General features: G+C 38.3%; 2 protein-coding genes across 3 annotated transcripts in view; one reads left to right on the top strand and one right to left on the bottom strand.

The window, feature by feature from the left end:
* The window catches only part of LOC138630742 (astrotactin-2-like), a 231,177-nt gene extending 227,088 nt beyond the window's left edge, over positions 1-4,089 (top strand). Inside the window, exon 23 of the mRNA XM_069715244.1 lies at positions 896-4,089. Within this exon, the coding sequence (XP_069571345.1) occupies positions 896-1,133 (238 nt within the window). The 3' untranslated portion in view covers positions 1,134-4,089. The remainder of the gene's footprint in view (positions 1-895) is intronic.
* A 2,108-nt stretch (positions 4,090-6,197) lies between these two features.
* The window catches only part of LOC138630747 (pappalysin-1-like), an 86,484-nt gene continuing 66,722 nt past the window's right edge, over positions 6,198-25,959 (bottom strand). For both annotated transcript variants that reach the window (XM_069715261.1, XM_069715260.1), the window contains exons 20-22: positions 24,647-24,718; positions 23,599-23,697; positions 6,198-12,204 (exon numbers count right to left, since the gene is read on the bottom strand). In XM_069715261.1, coding sequence (XP_069571362.1) covers positions 12,100-12,204; positions 23,599-23,697; positions 24,647-24,718 — 276 coding nt within the window. In that variant the 3' untranslated portion in view covers positions 6,198-12,099. The remainder of the gene's footprint in view (positions 12,205-23,598; positions 23,698-24,646; positions 24,719-25,959) is intronic.

Genomic DNA, 25,959 nt, shown 5'->3' on the forward strand with positions numbered 1-25,959 from the left:
TTTTATCAAAGTTCTTTGCATCTCAATTCGAAGAACGTGGTGCCTTTTCTTAACAAGGTGCCTCTTGGTGACTCGTTATGTTTTGGCAGAAAAAAACAGTTAGGTTTAGAGGAAAAGATTATGGTTTGAGTTAAATGTGACACGGTCGCCATCTAGTTTGGTTTAGGCACCAAAACCCCTTGGTTAGGATTAGGAAAATATAATTGGGCCTCATTCACCAATATCTTTTTTTTTTAATTTTTCTTAAATTTGTGCTTGAGAAAAGTCCTAAGAAAAGGCTACGTCAGACTCATCATATGTTCTTAAACCCTGGATTTGTTCGCACCTGAGCTCTTATATTGGTGAATCTCCCAGTCTTCTTAAATTTGAACAGGTGCTAGTTTTGACTAATTAGCGTAGATAAACGCCCTGCCAATGCCCATAAAAGGACATGAGACTGCAGGGCCGTGTGCACACCAAGTCACAGAAACTGAGAGAACAAAGATGAGAGAAAGTAAATATTGCCGCAATACGGTGGAGCAGCAATGAGGAAAGAACTTCAGTCGTTCTAAAGCGGAGGTGCTGCTGCAGGAAGTGCAGCAAAAGCACTGTCATATTTAACAGCGTGGCGCAGGTACTGGATGTGAATTTTTTTACAAAGATGCATGGGATGGGATTGCTTGTTCGGTGAATGCAGAGAATTCATTTTCTTTTGACATTTTCTGTCTGCCCATGGTTGAGACCCAGACTGGTAGTTCCATCTGAATGACAGAAGAGAGGCAGCCATTTTGCATTTGGGTTTAGGAAAGTGTGTCTTAAGTTATGTCAAGTTGAACTTGACAGAAAAGGTAAATGACAATTAAAGTAAGAAAATCTAACTTTTGTGATCCTCGACGTTTTTTGTGTTCTCCAACAGAAAAGCCAACCTGATACTACGCAGGGTGGACAAGATTAGCCTCTACTGCAGGTCCCTCCTGCGCAGCACTCACATCCAGAGCCGCACCGACACCATGGCGTATGTCCACTGCCGGAGTGAAGAGGGACGACCTCCCAGCAATATGTGGCATGGCTCTTTACATGACAGTCGCACCATGTGCATGGAAAAGCTCATTTCTGTACAGCGTAACACATACAGCAACACCAAACTCCGATGAGACAGGAGGTCAGAGACAAGCATTGCTTCTTTTTTTTTTCCTGGAAAATGACATCACGGATTGATGTACCTCTTCAATACACTCTGCAGCGGGTGTCTGTCATGTGACTGGTGCATTTTGAAAACCAGAAGAGGCTAAAAAAAACAACCTCAAAATTGACTGGGCATTGTATTAATGCTACTGGAAAACATATTTTGAGTGGCCTACTTTTATTATAAGACAGACAATTATTAAAAAATATTGTTGGCATATTTCTCAAATGCAAAATGCCAGTGATTGCACATATCAATGAGAAACTGCAGTGTGAACATGTAAAATATCCTTCAGCCAATGAAAAACTGGTTGGCTTAAATACTTTGAATGTAATATTGTAGTTCCTTTTCGGTGCTTTGATGCTTACCTGGAACACTTAAAAAGATAGAAAAAAAAAAAGAGAAATCAATAGTATAACTTATTTGCCTTTACTACTTTCATTTGAAAGGAGAAACGGAAATGTGTTAAAGCCATTTGAAAATCACCTACTTGTTTTCAAGTTCATATTAATTAAGAAAATAAGCTTTGCTTCAGGAATTTAAAAACAGTAAGGGAGAAACTATGTAGTTAGTCGCACATGGCATTTGATAGATTGAGTTGAAATAGCAAGGCTTTGTGTGGTACCAGGATTGATAAATAGGCTACACAGCCTGGTGAAATTATGCAAAGGCAAAAGAGGTGGCTTGAAACATTGCATTCATTCGTGACTTTTAATTAAGCTTTAATTTCACTGCTGAAATGTTGGAAACATTTTGTTATCTGCCTTTTTAGTGCCACAGTACCCAAAATAAATACTGTTGAAAATATTGTAAGTCACTTCAAGGATGTTCATTTCTTAGACCAGAGATGGACCTGGACAAAGAGTTATTATGCACCCAGTACAAATAAGACAAAGTATACATGGTATCAATATGATGGGTTTTTGGTTAAAACACACTAACTGTATTGATACTGAAATCAGCAGTATATCAAGATTTAAAATTCCCACAAGTCCATATAATGTGCTTGTAATCGAATCAGTCCCTCCAGGATTGCGCAGGTTTTTTTTGTGATTGTTGCGATCTAAAATACTTGATTTTTCTACAGATTTGATCAAACATGCGATGTAATTTTTAATTGAGTTTTAATTGAGTTTTTTTTGCATAAAATTGCGGGAATTAGAAAAAATTGCAAGTTGATATAAATTATTTTTTTAAGCACTACTTAATAAAGGATCAAGGACATATTTAATCATTTTCATGTGATAATAATACTACTGCAAATCACTGAAATATTTAAGTTCTAATCGTTATTTATTTATTAATTAATGAACTTAAAAAACCACGGGGCTGAAAGAAAAAAATAAATCATAAAAGTGACTTAGCTTTACAAAACAGACAGTCTGTGAATATAGAACACAATTACATCAGGTGTCATAAGAGCTTAACATGCTGTTTAATTCATGTTAATTCAACACATAGGCCTACTGTACGCACAAAAACTAAGTGCAGTCTCATGCAACTTGACTTGTGTATAAGATTACTTTAGCATATAGTAATAAGTAATCACTTCCATTGATAACAAGCATTTAATTTAAAAAAATTGGGATGTGTAGACCACATTTCACGCAAACCTGTCACTTCTGTTTTTTCTGCTTGTTCTAGTTTCCTTCGGTGCTCAGTTTTGTGAAAACAGGAGCAGCGCCTTTCTGATTGTAAATCAGAAGTTTTTTTTTTTTTAATAAAGCGAGTTTTGTTTGAAACAACTTCATTTATGCAGTAATACTTTCAGCATAGCTTTTGCTGACGTCAGATTTTGCGTAAAAATCACATTTTTTTTTTTTAAATTTTTTTTTATTGCAAGCTCCCACAAATACTGCAGAGTTTACTTGAATTTGCGTTAACTATTGCGATCGGAATATTGCGAGTTCCTGGAGGGACTGTCTAATGATAACTTGTCAGGGGAATGTGACTTTTGTCAATGTGGCGTAAGTTCTGCAACCAAACATTACAGTGACTATATGGTAACAATGTAGTCATGTGAGTCACTGGAAATAAAATGTAGGCTAAACTCAAACTGAATATGCTGGCTGGCTTTAAAAAGTTCCTCCTTCACAGTAGGATTTGATATTTGCCCATATTTATGTGTGCTCATAAAATTTAGGGCAAGCAGGATAATTAAACAGGTATGTTGAGCAACATTTTTCAGGCAATCAAACACTTTGTTGATCCAACCATAAAAATGAGGTACTGTACACTGAATTGTGAAGAGTCAGTGTTTGCAGGGATTACCTGTGGTCTTTTTATTTTTAAGTCCAATGACATATCTTCAAAGCCATGGATATTGTTTTAATAAATACAAACAATGCCTTTTTTTCCAATATGTTCATCTCATGTTATTATGACTTGTGATAATAAATTATTATATTGTAAATTTTAAATTGTAAAAAAAACAAACATATATGTGTATCATTATGTGGCTTTGATTGTCTTTTTCTGAAGAATGTGAAATATTAAAAATGTATAGAAATTCAGAAGACTTCTTTTTTCAAAACAAGGGATGGATAGCGTAATTTAAGTTGAACTAAAAATAACGCCTAGTCTCCGCTAACAATCTGTCAAACCTATAAATTGTAAAACGTGCATGGTTCAATGGGAAATATGGTAACTGTCTCCCCTTCTGCTCAGTAATAATGGTGTTAAGTAATGGACAGAAAATAATAATAATCCTTGTTACCTTTCGTGGTCAAAGGTAATTGTGACCTTTGACCACAAAATTCTAATCAGTTAATCCTTAAGTGCAAGTAAATGTCATTTACAAATTTTGAGTAGTTCTGATCATGGCATTCCTGAGATATTGCATTCAAAAGAATAGGGCTCGTGGACAGAACAGATGTGAGGTTGACTTTGACCTCCACTTAAAGTTTAATGAAAGTTTTTGGACAACATGCTATGAAGTGACTTTTTTAACTCTTTATGAACGACATGCTATAGTGTGACTTTTACATCATATTTTGGACGACGTGCTATAATAGTATGACTTTTTTTTTTTATCAAATTTTTAATGGCATGTGATAGTATGATTTTTTTTTCCATCGTATTCTGGACATGCTGTGGAGTGACTTTTTTTTTATCACTTTTTGGATGAGATGCTATGCTATGACTTTTTTTTTATCACTTTTTGGAAGAGATGCTGTAGTATGACTTTTTTTATCACTTTTTGGACGACATGCTATAGTGTGACTTTTTTGTCACTCTCTGGACGTATGACTTTTTTTTTATCATATTTTGGACGACATTTTTTTTCACATTTTGGACGACATGCTGTAGTATGACTTTTTAATCACATTTTGGATGACATGCTAGAGTATGACTTTTTTTCATATTTTGGACAAAATCCTATTTTACGACTATTTTATCAGTTTATATGTTCAAAATATCATTAAAATTTCAGTCTATAGTACGTCTTAAAAAAATTCATGCAAATGTCAGGACATAGTTTGTTCACGAAAGTGTCAGGAAAATGTCAGACAATAATATGTTATCAACAATGTAATAATAATATCACTATAATATGTCATCCAAATTATTTTGAAAATGTCATACAATGTGATACAACTGTTGTCAACAATGTCATACTATAGTATTTCGTCTAAAATATTCAAAAAATGTAGCATAGTATCCTCTCCAAAATGTCATAAAAAAGTCAAACTATGTCAATTATTCTTAGATTGTTACACTATTTTCCAACACAATTTCACAGAAGGGTGAGTTCCTCCCCATCTTAATTACTGAGAGACTCTTCCTCTCTGGGATGCTCTTTTCAATAATGTTCTTAATCGGTCGCTAATTAACCTAGTTAGTTGTGAGATGTTCCACCAGGTGTTTTTTAAGCTTCACGCAACTTTCCAGCGTTTTGTTGACCTTGACCCAACTTTTTTGAGATGTGTTGCTGGCATCAAATTCAAAATTACCATACATTTTTCATAGGATAATATAATTTCTCCGTTTCAACATTTGAAATGTTATCTATGGGCTATTTGCAATTAAATATGGGTTTATGCGATTTGCAAATCATTGCATTCTGTTTTTATTTATATTTTACACAGCGTCCCAACTTTTTGGGATATGGGGTTGTAAGTTGTAATAAAGTAAACCTAGGTTTGAAGAGTAAGTTACACAGCCCATCGACACCAACATGTATCAGCATAGAAATGATTGTTTTTCAATAATCTGTCATGTTGAGAGACGTGGTTTCACTCAGCCGATGCGTTTCACATGACTCGTGTCTTGCCTGAAATGAAATGGACCTCACTGGAGAGAAGCCCCTGGTGTGCAAACCACTACAGAGAAGTTGCACAATATCAGAGCAATAATTGGATCACGAGTAATTAGCATGACGGCAAAATGAGGTGCAGATGAAAATGCCTGTTAGCAATTGTAAAATACAGTGCGATGCTGTTATTTCTCAGGTTTTAGCCAATCTGCAATATGATCTAGCAGAAAAATATTTACATTGAGCTAGAAAGGAGGGAAATCAGTCTCTGAACTAACAGACAGATATCCCCTATGAATTACTCTAATTTATATCATTAACTGAAGGTGGCTATGCCTCTGCATGTGAGCTGCTGGGAAGCATTTTCTTTTTCCACCTCCCTCAACCATCCAGTTTCTTCCCAGTCATGCAACATTAACTGCACTTTTAAAAATCAGTAGCTTGATGTTCATTCTCACAAATTAGACCATTAAGGTCAAAGATGTGCCAGGAAAAGCACTCATATTTCCATGCCATTGTATCAAAAAAGGCTTAAAGAATGAGTTTGTCTGTTATGACCACCACAGCACTTTAAAAAATATATTTTTGAAAGTCCTCTCTGTCAATTTGAGGTACCTCGGTGACTTCCAGTGGCTGAGAGGGATAAAAGTACTGCAAAACTCCTTAAAGCAGTTACAAATTTAACCTAGATGCACTTATACAGGATATTTTCAGAAAGCAATCCAACTTTCAAACAAGTGACCACACACTTCCAGTTTATGCTCACTTTAACCAGTGTTTTATTTCTACACAATAAATGACAGCAAAATGAACATGATACTCATCTTTATGACTCTTCCTTATGAAAATATAGTACACATCAGACATGTTTTGCCATGTACCAGAGCACCAAAAATATATATAATTGCAACTGTGAAAACAGAGAGAAACATTGACTGAAACATAAAAGTCCAATCTGTTGTATATGTGCCTGAAAAAGTGCATACTGTGTAAGAACCAAAGAGAGAGGAGGCCATCAAAGGGAGGGAGGGATGACTGAGTTTGATGGCTACCTTTACAGTGTTGGTGAAATTGTCAGCAAACACAAAGGCATATGGATATAAGACTCAACAATATACAGAATGGAGTGAAGAGAAATGAAAGCTATTGGTTGGTGCCAGTTAACTCAAACAAATTTGAAATGAACTTCTAGAAGCATAACTTGATTATGACTATCAATTTCAACAAACTCCTAAGACCCAGAAATGACCATTATGATTTTATTATTCTTGACAACAAATAAATAATTTATGACTCAATGGATAAATTCATGGTTTAGACAACTGACAACAGTGCTTGCACTAAGCCATTATGAACAAATAAATGCTGACAGCGAGTGGTGTGGTAAAGCATCACAGATTTTTTTTTTTTTTGTCTTGCAGGTGATACTTTGACACAATGCACAACATTTCACGGTTCATTTCTTTGTATAATAGTTATGATAAAAATCAATCCAAGAGCTACTCCCAAACAGTTAGTACATGGTTTGCAAATACAATCATCATATAATATTATTATTTACATCTCAAAATATATTTGTTGAGCAATTGGATACGAAACATTGCAGTAATACCACTAGATATCCACGTAATATGCAAATACACTTTTTTTTTGTACTTTCCACTTAGAAAAAAAGGACAATTCACCTTTTTTATTTATTGAAGGATTAGGAAACAGACATTAGAGGACCATTCTATAACCAGAGGCCTGTGAGAGGTACTTCATGTGTTACAACACACAAAGAAAATGTCTTACAACAAGATGGCACATCAGTATTTTTCTCCACAAAGATCTGAGCAAAAACATTAGGGCTTCAGACACTCTTTCTTACACTCCCCATTGCTTTATAATGAGTTAGACACAACGTTTATGCCATTTTTAGACAAGAAATACAAAACCAGGTGTTAAATTAGAAACAAAGGAGCTACTGTTGGTGGAAAACACAGAGAGGTATCAAAGCCTGTCAAAAAAAAGACTGCTATACACATCATATTATGTGATAAGCATAGGCTGTAGGTGAGGAGAACTGTGTTCCTTCAGCCTAACTTCAAAAGGCTCTGTAAGCTGGGCAAACATCCTCTCTCATTTTCACAGGGCCAGCTTGACCCTGGCTGCCCTGCCCAGGCATACCTGACAGTGACAGATGAGGCAGTGTGTCGAGGAGTGGGGAGGTGGTGGTAGCAAGGGGGAGGGAGGAGTGGTGGGAGTCCCAGCGAGAGATGGCTGCCACCCCCAGGAGAAACTTTGACTCATCGCCCTCGGCTTGTTGCCAGTCAGGCTGGCCACCCCTGGCCCAGGGGCAGCCTCTCTGAGTACACATTTTCACACCTGGACAAATAGCTAGACAGGCCAGGAAAAGCAGCCCACCCATCCCTACCTTTCTCCCTGCCTACCTTCTACTTTCTCCCCATCCAAGAACACTCACCATCAGCTGCCTTCTGACCTCCAGTCCTCTTTTTCCTTCAGTTTTGATCCCTTTCTTTGCCACTTGCCCATTTCCTCCTGCCCTCAGACAACTGTGTATATTTACTCCTTGTGCCTTACACTGGCTCTCAAAACATCACTTGCTATAGTATGGATTTATGTACTTGACCATTATATAACTGGTTTTCAGAACTCCTTGTACGTATGGCTAATGTGTGCATTTAAAAAAAATAAGCAAATAAACAAAAAAAACAACTTTACATTCTGGTTTTAAAGGATAAAGAATACACTGCACTCAGTAACGTTGAAACATGATGAATCCTCATTGGATACAAGCAGTATCCATCTGGACATAATGACCAATGAGGGAACTTCTTTTGTGGTTGTGGGCCTGAATTGTACTGTATATGTCTGATCAGTGCTTGACAGCAACGATCACAATAGATTGTGACGACAGAGACAAAAGGACAGTTTTGACTCACAACCTATAATGTGTTGGTTTATAAGAACAATGTAAAAAATAACTTACATGGACATTAAATATAACTTAAAAAAGTATAACACTCTCAATAAATAGTTCTACTATTTACACCATTGTTATGAGACGCAAAAATGTCACTAAAATACCAAAAATATTGAAGCAGCAAACATTACAGGCATGAGGTACAGCAAGGGATCCTGTGATGACTACAGTAGAGAGGTGATGTTCTCATCCAATGCGCAATTGTATACTTCCTCCCATGACTACCTTGGCTATTTATGGCTTATGGGTACCTTCTCCAATAATAAGAATCATTTTTCAAGTTGACAAGCAGTCACATTCTGTAGCCTTTCTGAATAATAACAATCAGCTGTTTTGGTATCCAGACATCGACTGATGATGTAAGTAACTGTTGAGGTGGATATTTCTAGGTTAGTCTAAATACGTGGAAGCAACAACAGATTATGTAAAACTCAGTTTATACAATGAAGGAAAATCCAATGACAGGTTTTCAGATTCATCCATTCGAACAGCTGGAATGGCTTTCCAGTGACCTCAGTGGCAGATGATGAACCACAGTACTGCATGTCATTGGTATAATGTAGTGATTGCAGGTCAGTCTCTTTCCCACTGGTAACAGTTCTATGTAAAGCAGCAGTATCTGGAGTACTAATATGACATATAATTTGATAATATCAACATAATATAAGTCTTCTTTTTTTTTTTACCAAGGCTATATAGTTTTCATATAAAGTGTTAAATGCAATCTTTGAAGATGAAGTAGCCTTTAGAATGTCCTTACAAAGTTTCATATTTCATAAAAGTTACAAAGTCTTTCCCTTTTAATGGGAATTTCTTCATTTACGCTTTTCTTTCTTCAACATCTCTTGGTTTTTCTGCCAAAATGTACACCTTCAACCGGAGATAATGTACGACACGAACATCAAGGAAAAACAAAAGACAAGTAAATTTGCAGTCTAGCTAAACTTAAATGTGACAACCAATTTCTAAAACTGCACCGACGTGTACCCAGATGTTTTGGATTTGGGGTTTCTGGGTGATATATAAATGGATATTTATGTTTCATAGTGACAATACCTCCCTACTTTGAATGCAAAGTCAGTTTAGGTTGGAGAGCAGTGTGACCATACATCCCCCGAGTGTCTAGGGTCAGATACAAGTCAAACACTAATGACAGGAAAGCTATTAGCAACACAGGGAGTCAAATGTCCGAATATCATAGTTTGTTTCAGATCACCATTTTGACAATAGCAGCTTCTAAACATTTTTGAAAGATATACTTTTTCTTCTTACATGACAACTAGAAAGTGCAGTAACTGAGGTCAATAATACAAACACTGATTAAATATGACATTTTCTAAAAAAAAAAAAAAAAAAAAAAAAAAGAAATACATGATAACGAAAACAAAAAAACTAAAAACATTTTTCAACGCTCCTGTCCATCAAGAACATATAATAATATTTACATAATATTTTTGAATTTATTTTCTTTATATTTGGTGGAAAATAATACCTTCTCGCTTCCTTTGCATGTTCTGGTATTGTCATAGTTCCTCACCAACATTGGTTTTAAAAATGACATGAAACTGGTCTTACACTGACAATAACAATGTAAGACCATGTTCATATGACAATGATGTGGAATGCTATAGCAGCCTGATATGAATCAGAGGTGCCGTGCCATTGGCCCAAATGAAATGAAAAGTTATAATCATGCTGATTGGAGCCATGATTGCAGCCAAACAGGAGCAGCAAACTTTGGACCAATATGCCAAGCAGCCTTCATTATCAAATGTGCATGAGGAAAACTAGTGTGTGTGTGTGTGTGTGTGTGTGTGTGTGTGTGTGTGTGTGTGTGTGTGTGTGTGTGTGTGTGTGTGTGTGTGTGTGTGTGTGTGTGTGTGTGTGTGTGTGTGTGTGTGTCTGTAATGATGAGTAAGAAAATACAAAGCTATTGTAGCAGCCATTTAGTCGAACAAAATAAAATGGTGGGGACAGAACACCCAAGTTCACAATACTAAAAAGTGCTGATCAGAACAACCAAGTGCACTTTGTACTGAAGAGAATGGTTAAATAAATGACTTAAACTAGACCCAGCAGAGAGCCATGGGGGGCTTTGATCATATTGTGACTACAAATGCTGTGTTGACATATACATCCAAATGTCATTTCCATGTACAACATTGTTGCCCGCAGAGCTACAGCAGAGAGTCCAATACCACTGGGAATGAGAGATGTGTGCACATGCTCGTTTGAGCATTTGTATATGTGGAGGGATGGGGGTGTTGGGATGGGGGGGGCAGAAATGGTCTTCTTTCACCTATACTCATTCTCACTAAGAGCCAGGGACTCGACAAAGCCCTTTTTTTTTTTTTTTTCTGTACTCTTGTGTGACCGTGTTGTGCAGTACTGTGCAACAGACTCCTGGCAAGCATTGACTACATTCTGAACAGGATTGGGATGCTTTTAATTTCAGTTTAAACCTTCTGAATCAGTTCAAACTGAAACTAAAATCACCCCCAACCCAAAAGTGAGGTGTTATCGATGACATTCTTTAAGTCGTGATCAATGTATGTTGTATTTTCCTTGGGCAATTGGGTTAAAGGGGAATGACAAGTGAGGTTCTGGATTTTCTAAAGTCTTAAGTGCATTTTATACGTGGTGTTGTCGACATGTATTTTGTATTAATGTGAGATGAATTATGAACTAACATGCAAGTGTGAATGAATGCTATAAAGAGGTACTGTAAGCAGCAAGAAAGACAAAGCTGTCTCACCCTATTAGATATTATGACGTGATGATGGAAAGTAGCAAAAGCCATGCTAAAAGTATTTAATTATGCATTCAGGATTTTGCTCTAAATATAAAATTATCTTAGGAAATTTTGATTTTGTGTTGAATCTGTGGCTTAAAACTTAGAAATATGGCTGTCTTATTCCCCACCAAGACAGAGAGAACCTCTACAGCCTCTGATGGGCCGATGAAGAAACTCGCGTTACTGAAAATGACTTTGCGATACAGAGTATCTGACCAGTTTGAAACCAGGAATGATAAAAGCACAAACTTCCAGCCCCTCCAAAAAGGTGTTGAACATGCTGTCAAAGTGTCTGAGGATTAATTTTTTTAAACATGTCTCTTCATTTCCTTCATATTTGCAAAACACAGAGCCAACATCAACACAATCCCCAACTTGCACATTTTGATTTACCTTTGGTTCAATCATGTGATTGTAGAGCAAGGTCACTAAAATAGACACTGAAGCCAGCACAAAACTCAACAAAAGGCATGCAACCTAGGCTTGGTTATGTCCTTGTTTTGTTTCTTTGTTTGTTTGTTTTCTCTTTCTTTCAAAAATGTCTGTTTCATGTAATGTATTTTTTTTCTTTGCTATATGCTTTTTTTTTGTTCCGTTTTTTGTTTTTTTTAAATGATGGTATTGCAGGGGTTACTTTCCTTTTAGCTGTAGAAATGTAGTTGTCTGTGGAGTCTCATGAGTCCCATCCTCTTTTCTAGATCTTTCTGTGATGTGGAGGAAGAGGCATTTCAGCTGGTTGGGGTTGCAGTATGGATGGAGAGGTATGCCTTTTAAGCAGCATGTGCAGGAAATTGGAGGCCGAGAGGAGGATGAAGTAGGGGTCTGCCTCGGCCACTCTGGCTGTGTTGTGTTGGAGAAAGGGCCCTGGGACGTTGAACAGAGGTCCCTGCTCAGGTTGGTCACCCCAGAGAATGGACATGTTCATCCTTTCTGTTCTCTATAGCGTTTGGATCCCGACAGGAGCACTCATCCCGTATGTCACAGGACATGGGGAACGGAATCACCTGGGTGGGACAGAAAAAAGATATTTAGAATTAAGGTCTAATTGCTGACTCTACAACTCAATTAACTATTCAGTTAATCCATTACAGAAGCATGTTGGCTCATTCAAAAACCTTCCAACAAGATCCAGAGTGCCAAATGACACCAACAATGTACTGCTGTATTTTTTTTTGATGTAATAGTGCTGGTATAAACAAATCAGCATGGGCCCAAGTTCACTGCCTGAATATGGGTGTGGCCACGCACCATAGGGAATCGTTTGTGTGCCATGTCATCAGAAATAAAAGTTTAAAAAAAAGTGTTATTCTCAATCCTTCAATTGCTATACTGTAATCTTTCCAGTTGACACTGCATTACATATTTTTCACCATCTCTCCCTCCCAGATATATTCACACACAAGCCAGCTTGCTCTCCTCATCGCTGATGTAGACCAGATTTTTGCAAATATCAAACAGATTTGAAATCTAACTGGTGTGGTTCTCATTAAGATATTTGTCTCATTTTGTATTAGATACACAATACTCTAGTAAAAAGTGTACTTAAACTCAGAACTAAAGTGTCACTTCATAGTTTTACTATTGTAACACTTCAATACTACATCAATTCATCAGGGCAAAAGAAAAAAAATGTGTTGGAGGTGTATAAACACCTGTGGGCAGAAGTATGTGTCATGAATTTGATCATTTAAAAAATAAAATCTGAGGAGCATCATTTTAAAGTAAATTTATAAGTTTGAAACTGAATTTCAAAAAACTTAAAACTGAATGTAATATAATAAAATTACATTCAATTGCACTTAAACTGTAAACCATTTACTTCACTCCCAATGACACCCCTCCACTACCCGCGTTGGGACCATAACTCTATTATCTCTGTTATGTGAAATGACCTGCTGCAGGGACAGCCGGGCACATTCTCCAAAAGACTCCTCCAGCTCCGCTGTCACAAGGACAGATACAGGAGATCATTCCTGCCCACTGCAATAAGACTGTACAATAACTCACCTCTGGCAAAATCCATCACACAACAATAACACCGTTGTCTGTTTTTCTTGGTTGTTTAAATATTAAAAAAAACAAAAACAAACTTTGCACTATTGTTTAGTTAGTTTTAATTTAATTATTCTATTTTATTTTATTCTATTTTATTGTATATACTGTGCATTTTTATATTTAATATTTTTTACTGTTATTTTATTTCTTTCCTGTATCTATAAATGCTGCTGTAGAATTTCCCCTTGGGGATTAATAAAGTAAGTAAGTAAGTAAGTAAGTAAGTAAGTAAGTAACTAACTAACTATCTATCTATCTATCTATCTATCTATCTATCTATCTATCTATCTATCTATCTATCTATCTATCTATCTATCTATCTATCTATCTATCTATCTACCTACCTACCTACCTACCTACCTACCTACCTATCTATCTATATCAACAATTGATATCCCAGTTTCTCTGATAGTTTGATGTCCAAATGAAACACTGCAGGTGAAAACAGAACCGGAAGATCAGCGGCCGTTGCCTCTGGCTTTGACATCACTGAATAACGTCGGCGATGCATCACCAGCACCAGCTGCTGCTGCCTTGCCGGCTCGCCTCTTGGGGGGCCTGCTTAGGCTGCTTGGGTACACAAAATGTGTCCCCCTTCTCAAGGCCAAACAAGAAACACATGTGATCCAAGTCATAGGAAGCAGGCAGCAGACCAAGAACATGTCGGCATTTGTGTCTTGGTGGCTAATATTATCAATCTGTGGGGGCTGCCGGTCGGTGTCGTTTTTTCTTATTAGGGCTAAGTGGTATTGCGTTGTCTGCTCAATGATCTCACTATCCATTGTAAATGCAACAACAATCCTGGCCAGTGCAAACAACAGATATTTAGTTAACAGCGTGCATCATGCCGCAGACAGCTACATTAATTCAAGGCTATCTGGCCGCTTTGGGAGAAGTTCTTTCCAGTGAAGGGTCGGGGGGCTATTATCTGAATGTGGAGTAGCTACTGTATAATTACTGAGACTACTTCTGTAAAGCTATCAAACAAATTGCATCAGAGCTAATACTATCTGGAAGGGTTAGTTTGGTAATTACTGAATGCATTAGCAAAGAATGACTAAGACATTTGAATTTGTCATTCACTAATAGATGCATTTAAAACAAAAATGTCCACTAACTTGCAAATCATTCATTTCAAAGTTTGGGACTTCAGAGTTCGCTCACTTCTTCAGGACTGAATAAACTTGTAAATCAAAATTTATCTGATTCTGCTGGATAGTAAAACAAAAAACTAATTTTGAGATGTGACGGAGTGCAACTTGGGCCAACTGTTTTAACAGGAAACATATTTGTTTGTGATTAATTAATTGTTAATTAATTGTTTGTAATGACTGGAACCCATGTTGTTTCCCAATCAAAGACAATTCTGACCACCATTAAAGGTCCCATATTGCATACATTTATATTTTGATTATAAATCAGGTGTAGGTGCTGTATAAACATTGTCAAAGTATCAAAATGCTTAGTAAATGGAGAAATGCACATAGCTTGTATTCAGCAACTGTGCAGTTTGGACCTCTGTAAGTTTGTGATGTCACAAACCCGTGTTAGTGTCATATTTCTGTCCGCAGCACAACCTTTTACGCAAAAGAAAACACGGTCTCAGTTTTGTAGCTTGCAAGTTAAAAGACCACCTGGTTGAACGTGCTTCACTTGAGACAGTCAGCCAATCAGAAAAAAGGTCATTGATATTATTAAAGCCTTAAAGACATGGAAACAAAGCCTGTTCCTGGTAGAGGTTAGGGCGGCACGGTGGTGCAGTGGTTAGCATTGTCGCCTCTCAGCAAAAAGGTTCCGGGTTTGAATCCGGTCCTGGGCCTTTCTGTGTGGAGTTTGCATGTTCTCCCTGTGCTTGCGTGGGTTCTCTCCGGGTTCTCCGGCTTCCTCCCAACACCCAAAACATGCACCTCAGGTTAGTTGGCGCCGCGGTCATGGCAGCCTGTTGCAGCAGCTCCCCCTCGGGATGCTGCTGTAGCGAAAGAATTTCCCCTCGGGGATTAATAGAGTACAACAAAAATTAAAAAATAAAAAAAATTAGAGCTCCGGAGAGAAACCTATCTCTTCTGGGTATCACAATTTCCAATATCAAACCAAAAACGTGTCAAATATGGGACCTCAAAGTTCCTCACACAGAAAACAATCCAATAATAAGGAGTGAAGGGAAAATAGGTACAAAGGGAAGATTACCTGATGATTTTACACCATCTCTCTAAGTCTGTTTCTAAAACAGATTTTGAGAGTAGCAAAGAGTGGATATTTACTTTTTAAACTTTTTTTTTTTTTTTTAACCATATAAAGCTAACATAAGGAGCCCTTCTTACAAGTTGCCAAGGTTGTGCTAAAAGTATGTGATGAAATTAGTTTCACATTTGGCTTTGGATTGTCGTGCAATGTCAATACTGAAAATGTAAAATGTTATTGTTGGTGGAAAATGCTCCGCACACAGGAAACGGCACCAATAGCTTCTGAGAGTTGTGGATTTATAGACAGGAGCTCAGTGGAATGACATTGGGGAGCATGCTAGTCACTGAGGAGCAGTGACGCAGGCTCCCCTTTGAAATGGGGTATAAAATAACTTGTTTGTGTGTGGGGGTGATGTTCCTAATGCGAGGGCCAGGTGGGCAGTGCCCAGACTCCTCTGAGAAAATGAGGCCTACGTGTGACGACTTTACAAGCCCAAGGCCAGACACAATTCAGAAACAGCTGTCAACTGAATGACCAGTGTTTCCTCTGTGGTATTCTGAAGCCAAAAACGCAGGGCTCCTCATTTCCACCTGCCTTTTTTCAGTTTAATTAAAGTATCTCTCAGTTTCACTTGTTTACCTGGTTTCTTTTAGAGTCTCTTCCTCACCTCACCTTGTTTGTTACTCCCCTCTCTTGCAGCACACTTGCCCACTACACCTCCCACTTCTCTGGTACACTTAACTTCCCCTTCAAGGCCACTTCTGTTTATCTCTCTATCCAGAGAATGATAGTGGGTGGCAAATTTGACATGGTTTTCTTTGACCTTGACCTCCAGGGTGACTGGGCCAGCTGGCACATCTGGCCCTGACTTAAGGTTCTCTCAGGGTGGCTGGGAAATAGAACTGGCTGGCCTTGTGGGCCTGGGGGCCCTCATGCTGCCCCATGTCCCAGGGCTATATGTGGGCTGGGCGAGGACACCCACTAACAGCAACATAAAAGCCCTTCTGAAGAACGCAGACCTTGTCAGAGCCCCATCCCTCCATCTCAGAAACAGGTCAAAATAACACAGAGTTCCTCTCTACATTTCTGTGTGAGCAGTATGTGCGTGTAAGCCAGTGCTTAAAAGAAAGAAGGTGGTGTAAGGGGCACAGGGTTGGGAAAAAGGGAACGGGGCTGATCTGGGGATGCATACCACACTGTTCATTAGCAAGTAACTGAGATTATTAGAGAGAATTGAACCTCACAATAAATATATTTAAAAGCGTCTTAACATGGATCTTTTTTGTTTATTGTAATCTCTGCGTCCAAGAGTTTAGAAACAAACAACACCGCAGAGCAAATGGAAACATGTAAGTAACACAAAATGAGATCTGCTCCAACCAACTCATTAACCTAGAGTCACATGTCACGTTCACGTCAAGTCTCGTGATTTAAAACATCCTTGCATGACAGCACTGTCAGTCATGGCATATTGCAAACCTTATAAATTAATTATCAGTGTGAAATATACCACAAAAAAAAAAAAAAAAAAAAAAAAAAATCAGTGTGGAAACCCTGAGTTGAGTGTGACATCTACAGCAGAAAAAAAAATCAGCTAAGCCGTTTTGTCACAGCCGTTGATGTCAGAGAGGCACAACGTACCTAATGTGTACCGTAAAGAGGCGGGTCACGTGATGAAGTGCAAAGAGTTAGAAATCTGTGTAGAAAGGAGGTCAGGACTTTCACGTGGGAGACCAGAGTTTGAGTCTATGATTTAATAAAGGTCGACACGGATTTCTTTTAAGTTAGTAAGTTTTACGAACCCTAACCATATCATTTTTTGTACGTGAACATAACGTACCTTATGCATCTATTTGAAATGCACAAGGTGGCGTGCATCTGAGAACAGCTTTGTTCGACGGACAGGGAATGAGAATGTGTTGGAAAAATACAAGTTTTAACCATTTCAATTCCACCCTGATGGAACGGGCAAAATGGTAGTTGGTGGTGGTTCGCGGTGGATTTCACAGACAATCAGCTTACGCACGAACATAAATCACGACACACACAACCTGTCACGTATTGAGCGTACTTGTGCCAAACTGAGATTCGTAAACAGGGCTGAGGGGCTGGGAAAGATCTCAGCAGTTACCTAAGACCCCAACTCAGACAGAAAAACATACAGGCACATTCATAAAAAGTTGTCTTAGAGAGGCCAACTGAAGGAATTCCTTCCAAGCGAGATGGGGGGCTGCAAAAAGGGTCTCGCGCAGGGAACCCTCAGAAAGGCATACTCCATACCCGTGCTCCCTCTCCTCCCTGCCTCTCCAAATCCAGTCAACAGCTTGCAACTATTAAGGGGAGATCCTGTGGTGACCTTACGTGCAGCCAGTCTTTGCACCTTCAAAGCTCCCTGTGTGGAACAATACACAGCAAGTCATCCAGAACTCTTTAATACACAAATCTTTACCAAAACAAAAAATGAGAGCAGTATTTGGTGGGAAGCCGGGTGAAAGTAAATGAGAAGAGTTCCATTGCTTTTCTTTATACTGCTATTTTTTTTCCCCTGTTTTTCTCCTCGTGCAGCTATTCAGCTCTTATCAGGACATTCTGACTCATAATAACTGAAAATAATCGGATTTGTTCAATATCTTTGCATTTGTTTGGAAAGATCAGAAATTGTCCGGTTGTATCTGGAAGAAATTTGATGTCATTCCAAAAATGATAATTTTTCACAATGAACCGTTGAATCAGTTCATATTTGAGAGACATGGTGTTTGATGTTTGGAAATGTAATGATAAACAATCATGCAACTGCTTTATAGAAGTCACTTGAGCATTTTCTGAATGGCACGCAGATGTTTTCATCAAGTGTGTTGTATCTCCCATCAGTGGACTGTGGACATAATAGTGGTATGAACATTCGGTTTTGGGTCACAGAGCAAACAAGTACGGCAAAGGAGGTTTTTTTTTTATCTTTAAATTCTTTGGAAAAGAAATTAAATATATATAAAACCGGTTGATGTGGAACAATGAAAGTATGCTGTAAAATGCCATTTAGTCCAACACTTCCCTTTACCTCGTTACTAAAGACGAGAAACAGAAGATTTAACAGGTTTTGGCAGAGGAACAAAGAAGAGGTGTGTGTGTGTGTGTGTGTGTGTGTGTGTGTGTGTGTGTGTGTGTGTGTGTGTGTGTGTGTGTGTGTGTGTGTGTGTGTGTGTGTGTGTGTGTGTGTGTGTGTGTGTGTGTGTGTTTTTGTAGAAGAGGTCATTGTCCTCTGTGCTGTGTCACAACACAACACACTGGGGACACCAGCACTGAGCAAAATTCCCACTGAGTCACCAGACGTGTGCATAGAAACGGATGTGTCTGTTCATGTGCTTTTTGTTGTTGTTGTGAGTGAGACAGACTGTGAGACGAGCAAAGAGAGAAAGCAAATGGATGAAAGTGGGACAAAGACTGAATAACACGAGCGAGTGATTATGCAACAAGTGGTTCCGACCCAGCGATCTGATTGGTCGACAGAACATTTGGCACGAGCTCAAATCATCATGACATCACACCCTTCTCATCACTAGAAATATCACTGCACCTCCTCAATGGGAAAATATAATTAGAATTGTATTTCATATAATAAGTAATACAATGTAGTTTCTACTTGTTATAGGTCTATCAAATGACCCATTTTGGTCCTTTTTGGTCGCTCTGAGCACCCGTACCGTAACACCACGGATAGTCGCGCACTTAATACTCTAGCAGCGGCGAGCTGGACCGGTTTGGTTTGAACATGTTTTAAAATGTTAAAAACACGAGTATCTTCAGACAACACTTCTGGGCCAGATAGATTCACTTTGATTTTTAAAAGCATTTGGATTATTGCTCGTCGCCACTATCATTATTATTTAAAGTCAATATATCATTTGATTTTTTTTCCTTTATTTAAATCTTTTACTCTAACTTTTTTTTTCTTTTATTAAGCGCATCAGACGAGTTTTGAGTAAATGTAATCCCATCCCACATTATATGTAATTACACAACACTTATTTTTGTTTTAGTTGAGAAGTCTTTTGAAACACACAGTAAGAATACAAAATTATATTTCTCCGAAACCAAAGCGAGGACCAGCAATAAATTTACGTACACGATTTAATTGACAGTAAATGACGTTCGGTGTGACGCATACAACAAAGTCTGCGTCAACAAAATACGTGTTCAGGAACAATTAAACAAGTTGGAACAACGTATTCACATGTGGTCTGGGCAACAACACTGATTCCCCATGAAAGAGGAAAACACTGCCTGTCTTTGTCACCCAGCAAGTGCGTTACTCAGTGAGGGATTGTCTGTAATGAGTTACAGATTCCTTTGGTCATATGTTGTGTCTTTTTTTGTTTGTTTCATTATGTATGTTGTTCGAGGTTTTTATGAATCTCCAGCCCGGTTGCCTGCCATGCATGTGTTCCGTCTGGTGAAAATCAGAATCAGGTGCAAATTATTCTGTTTCTAGCTTGACTGAGTTGATCAAATAGGAATGACTATGAGGATAAGTTTTCCCCCAAGTGAGATAAACAACTAAATCCAAATGCCTAACTGAAGGCAAGTACCAAAACATTAATTATGGAGGGAACTTAAATGCAGGCAACAATATCAAAGTAATGCCATAAAACAACAAGACAAAGCTGTCGGGAAGGTTGTTTAAATGTAATAATTTATGACTCACCTTCAAATAAATTTCAGTTTCATACAAATAAGGCCTATTTATATTGGCTGAGGCATTGTGCAACATGTGTTTGCAAGCAAGCAACATTAATTAGACAATGGGCTGAAAAGAAGAAAAAAAAGGGATTTTATCAAACATCTGGTTTTCCTCCATTTCCATATCAATTTCCCATATCAGCTTAGTGTTTCCTTTTTGTTTCTCACCCACAATAACCTTTCGTCACCCTTTGCTCCTGGCAGCTGAAAAGTCAAATTATGATTAGTTATTTCTGAGAATTTTTTTTTTTGTGGTGTTTTTCTGAATAGTTTCCAGGGGACCTACGAGTGGAAAACACCATGAGTTGCTGTTGTTTTCAAATCATGTCCAGGCATAATCTCTTGGAGCAGAATTTGTATCCAGGAGTTCTTGAACCCAGGTAATCCACTTCCTGTGTTATTTATAGCAGCCGCTAGAAAATATCAATTTTTAAGTAGCAGGAATGGAGGTGCACCTCATAGTCTGTCCACACTGGATTGATAAAAGTTCATTCCAAGTATTTACTGGATGATTTAATCCTTTATATGCCTGTAGTTGTTTCCGCAAACTAGTAACACCTGTTTTGTAGACACTACGTCTACAATGCTGCATCCTTGGCTTGGAAATGCTACATCATTAAACCTGGCTAGAATCCTCTACAAGGATTTAAGCCTTGAAAACTGAAATCATATTGATTCATCACTTTTTTTTTTCTTTTTTTTTTGCTGTAAAAATGCTGTCAAGGTTATTATAAATCTATTATCAACAGTTACTTGAGGAAATATCAGAAGTGCTGCTTTCCCTCTCAGCCAGGGGAGAGGAGTGTCCATATTAGATTAACAGCAGCTGGCAGGCTCAGCCCCAGAAAAATAAACACACTTTCACTGTAGCTTACAAGTCCTGGGCAGACGTGTAGGCAGCTGTATTGAAGAGTAAAGACCACAGCAGCACCTCAATGGATATTTGAAGATTTGTTTATGAGCTAAGGTGCAGGAAAAGACATCCAGATCAGATCACAAGTATTTGTACGATACTTTTTATTGCTGTTTTTGTTGCAGGATGAATGCCGAGGTATACAAGAGCATGTTTATGTGCTCGTATTAAGCCATTAAAACTCTTTGGATGACATTTCATCACTCAGCAGAGAAGAATATGTAATGTAATATCAGTTGGATTTAAAAGCTAATCTTAGACTAAGATAAAATAATAAAAGTCTTTGATTATTTTTTTTCTATTGTTTTGGGCTGATCTAAACCATTTTTTGGGAAGTAGACAAAATTGTGAAAACCATCAAAGGCACTACATTTTTAAACAATAGATTTGTTATTTGACATCCAAACATAAAGAAGATTGGACCACGCCTCCCTTTCAGGTTCCAGGATAACAACTCTTAACTTTCACAACCTGTTGTTGCTGCCGTAGTTTAGTGGAGTCTCTCCTCCCACTGGAGGTCTTGTCAGTAAAAGTGAGTTATGCAAGGTCTGGCTAAGCCTCAGCATTGGATTGGGGTCAAATGATGCAGAGATGAGATAGTGTCAATCAACAGCAGCAAAACCACTTCAGGAGTGAGGTCATTTCCCAGGGTTGCTCAACGACTTTCTGCTGCTATTGAACTTAGATTACAATACTTAACACCTGACACTGAAGTCAGGAGTAAAGTACAAATCGTGGACCTCTTTCTTGTATGAAATTATGTATAAATGATATATGCTCATACTCGAGTAACAGATTGAAGAGCACCTGTTTGGCCTTTTGAGAATGATTTACCAATGAGGTTGTTTTTTTTGTGTTTTTTTTTATGTCGTTATTATGTAGTCAATTTTGATATTGAGAAAAATATACTTTTTTTTTTTGTTCATAATTTACTTTGTCATTTTTCAGTGAAGATTTTTGATTGTTTTAAAATATTACTGCTGTGCTGAAGCTTCATCAAGTGAATTTGGGGGTGTAATTAGTGACATTTTTGTTGTTGTTGTTGTTGTGTATTTGATATTTTTTTAAACATCCCTTTGCCAGGAATAACGTAGCCTCTAGTCCAAACCACACATGGGCCTTTACATTTTTGGTGAAAATGGTGTTGCTCTTAACATGATAGACTTCATTTAACAGGTTTAGCATTACATTTTGTAATTACTAAGTCCAATGTTTTGCATTGTTTCATGTGTGGAGTCATGGTGTTATACCAACTCTCCTCTTGGGTGCTCCTCATTCATATTCAACCTTTAGGAAAGCAATCTAGCAGAGGCCATGCCTTACTCCTTCCATTGTCAACCTTCACTAGGAACAAATAATAGATATCAAAGAAGCTGTCTCTGGAAAAATGCTGTTAGACAGGAAAGAAACATGATCATTTCTGTACTCATGGGTAAGGACCCCAAAAAGTGCACAATGACAGTGAAGTTAGCCCAGAACCAAACATGAGAACTTTGATTGTACTGTGGAAGACGTCTACATTGGCGAGATGTCCTTTCTATGTCTTTTTTCCCAAAAGAGGAAATGAAGAAGCTCTCCACTAAGACACGCCGACATAGCCAGAGAGATACATAGACTGCTATAAATCCAGCCAGACATACAGATGGATATGCCAGGAGTACAACTAAAGACCCTCGCCAGATTCACAGAAACAGGCCAGGCCAGAGAAGCAGATGCTGCAGTCCAGAAGCTACAGTACACTTCCATTCAGATCTCTTGCCAGCGGCTGGCTGGAACGGTCCAGACAAAGCACCTCCCTGAATTAGGAGAGTTACTACCACAAGAATGACCAAACTTTTTGACATGCATATCATAATCCTGAAATACAACATGGCAAATTTAGTGTTGACAGATAATAAAAATAAAAATAAAAATGATTTTTCATTCATTATTATCAGAAGTGGAACCATTTAATTATATCTCTTATTGTATTGCCATGACTTTTGTTCTGTAGCCTAATAAAGAAGTTATATTAAAATTACTGCCCAACTTTTGGGCAGTGGCATGAAGACACATAAAAACAAATACCGCAGAACAAAAAAGACTATTGATGAAGTCTAAAGACTCCCACTCACTTGGATGTGGGATCTGTAATCTGTCTACCAGTAATCTAAGTTTGGACACAAGACAAAGGAAAGGGGGAACTGTTTAGAGATGTTCCAAGAAGGTGATATACAGCAGTCTTCAACAGTATATTCTGTTGTGATTTCCATTATACATACCTTGCGCAGGTAGAAATTATTAATTATAAATGCCAAAGCTGGAAAAAAGAAGTACGCAACCTGCGCTGAATGCAGGGCAGTGAGAACGTAAAAATGTCCAAGTGGTTTAGGCACAGGGAAAAGAAAAAAAACTAAAAACATGTTGGAGGCAGGATTTATTTCTGACTGTTTATCAGTGTGACCAGGTCTCACATCATCTCTTTCTCTGAAGGGTGAGGCTTATTTCGAGGTAAAGGCATACCACTAACCTTCTTGGTCTTGACGGTGGATTGGCAGCAGTCTCCTCCATCATAGTTACAGAAGGCTCTGTTGTTGACCGAATCACAGTAGTTATCTCCCATGAATGGCTATTGGAGAGAGACAGAGGCCGGCAATTAGATGAAAACATCGAGCCTAGAAAGTGCCACCTTCTCAGTCGCTACCCTAATGCCTAAAGCCTTTTGTTTGAGTTTTCTCTTGGGCCTTTCAGGGCCTTTAGAAGTCTCTGGGTAAATTTGCTGATGACTCTGATACATTAAATTTTCCTCATTTTTCAATGTGCCTTTTCAAGCCCCTTAGTCGGCCAGACCCGTAAATCAAACTGAGGACACCATAAACTATTCACTGCACAAAATGCTCCAGTAAGGTGATTTATCGGGCTGGCCCAACCCTCTGCGCTCGGGTTACCAATCAGGTTATCGAATTGGCCTAATGACATCATTCTTCCATGAAGTGGAGTGGAATTCTTTCACATGTTGTAATCACCATTTTCAGAGGAAAAAAAGGCATATTTAACATATGATGACACGGTCCCGTGTACAGATTATTGTAGATGATACATCGGTGGCTCCATTACGTGGGCCACATCTATTGGTCTGATAGGAGACACCCATGTGGCAGCAGTGTTTCTAATTGGCTTACAAATGACTGAATGGCTTCTGTTAACAGTCACATATGCTCCCTGTGCAGGTGGTTGTCCTCAGATCCAATCTCATCAGACAAACCCTGTGGACTCGCCAGTGTGTAAATATATTACTTTATTTGTTAACTTCATCACAATGTCAACAAGCATGTAGAAAACTCTACCTGAAAATATATTAACAATTGTCAATATACATATCCTGAGTGTTTTACTTGTATAACAATTCCTTTACTGTCTGAAGACACATCTAATACAACTGTATATAAACATATTCATACATATTATATATGTTTAATGTATCAAAGGTGAAACAAGGCGAAATAATTCAAGTATTGTGAGATAGACGATACTATTGCTCCACAAATTCAAAAGAATAACTCAGGTTGAGCCCTTACCTCACATCCTTTGATGCAGTGGAGCAATTCTGGGTGTGGATACCATTTCAGTCTCATTGTACAGACTATACTCTGCAAGATAAGACAAAATGTGCAGGTTAAATTAATCAAGAAGTACTGATGCTTTAAATGCATTAGAACCAGCTCCCAGTTTGGATTTGAGAGTCAGACACCTGATCTACTTTTAAGACTGGACTTAAAACTTTCCTTCCAGCTGTCGCTCGTGTGGGAATTGTTGACCTGTTGGGTATTTCTCTGTAATGGTGCAACCTTCTGTTGTAAGGACCTCGCTGTGCCCTGAGATGACTTTTATTGTGATTTGGTGCCATACAAATAAAAATGAGTGAAACTGAATTGGTCTTCTTATTTCCCTTGCGAGTACATTTGAACCACTTTACTCAGACATTATTCTTTTTACCTGCATCTCCTAACACTTAGTAAACTCAGCGGGCACGCAGACACATCCCTAAGACAGCGAAACAGAGCGGCTATCAAAGGGGCTCATGTGCTACTCACGGAGGCTTTCTTTGTGAAGCCTTCTTTGATTTACACGGAACTTTTTCCACCTAAGAACGAAGCCGAGTAAATTGATTTTAAAAACATATAACTTGATAAGAATGTTGTTGTTTTTTTATTACTAAGTCATAGCCCCGGGAGGGCAGAGAGCTGAAAGCAAGACAGAGAGAGAGACGTAGAAGTGAACAGCACCACGTTCTCAAATATCTTTGCAGAATGTGTGGAATCTCAACCTTTCTCCCGCTGTGCTCCTCATTGAAATGCAGCGGAAAACATTTGTGCTCAGGGGGGAGGCGGGCAGCACTGTACACACAATGTGTACCTGTATTTGAAAATGCACACATGTTGCCATATGCTATGTAGGTACTTCTTGATGAATATGTTCACATGATTTTTGGAGAGCATGCTTGCCTCTCTTACTAATCATATCATCCCGTTTAATCGCAGTCCCGCTGGCGTCTTATACATACACTCAAGGTGCCAAAACCTTGAAGCTGGGTTTAGAAAAAGTAATTTTATCCTAAGTTACTTTACATACATAACTAACTAACTTTGATTACCTAACTAACTTTGATTACCTAAATGGAGTCCACCCTATTCTTTCTCATGTACCTGAACACCAGTTTCCACGGTGAAACTCCTGTGTTTATTCCACCCAATCACCTTTGACCTCCTCCTATCATAGACCCTGTCACTCTTTCTACATCTCCTACCCAGGTGGTCACGGTGCCCACGCCAAAGGGCATCTTGTGCGTATCTCTCTGACACAATAGGCTTTGATAAAATGGCAGTATTTG

The sequence above is a fragment of the Brachyistius frenatus genome, unplaced genomic scaffold (genome assembly GCF_029030835.1).
Source record: "Brachyistius frenatus isolate BFR_SWC_R1_liver_20210118 unplaced genomic scaffold, ASM2903083v1 Contig_140, whole genome shotgun sequence".
NCBI classification, from domain to species: domain Eukaryota; kingdom Metazoa; phylum Chordata; class Actinopteri; family Embiotocidae; genus Brachyistius; species Brachyistius frenatus.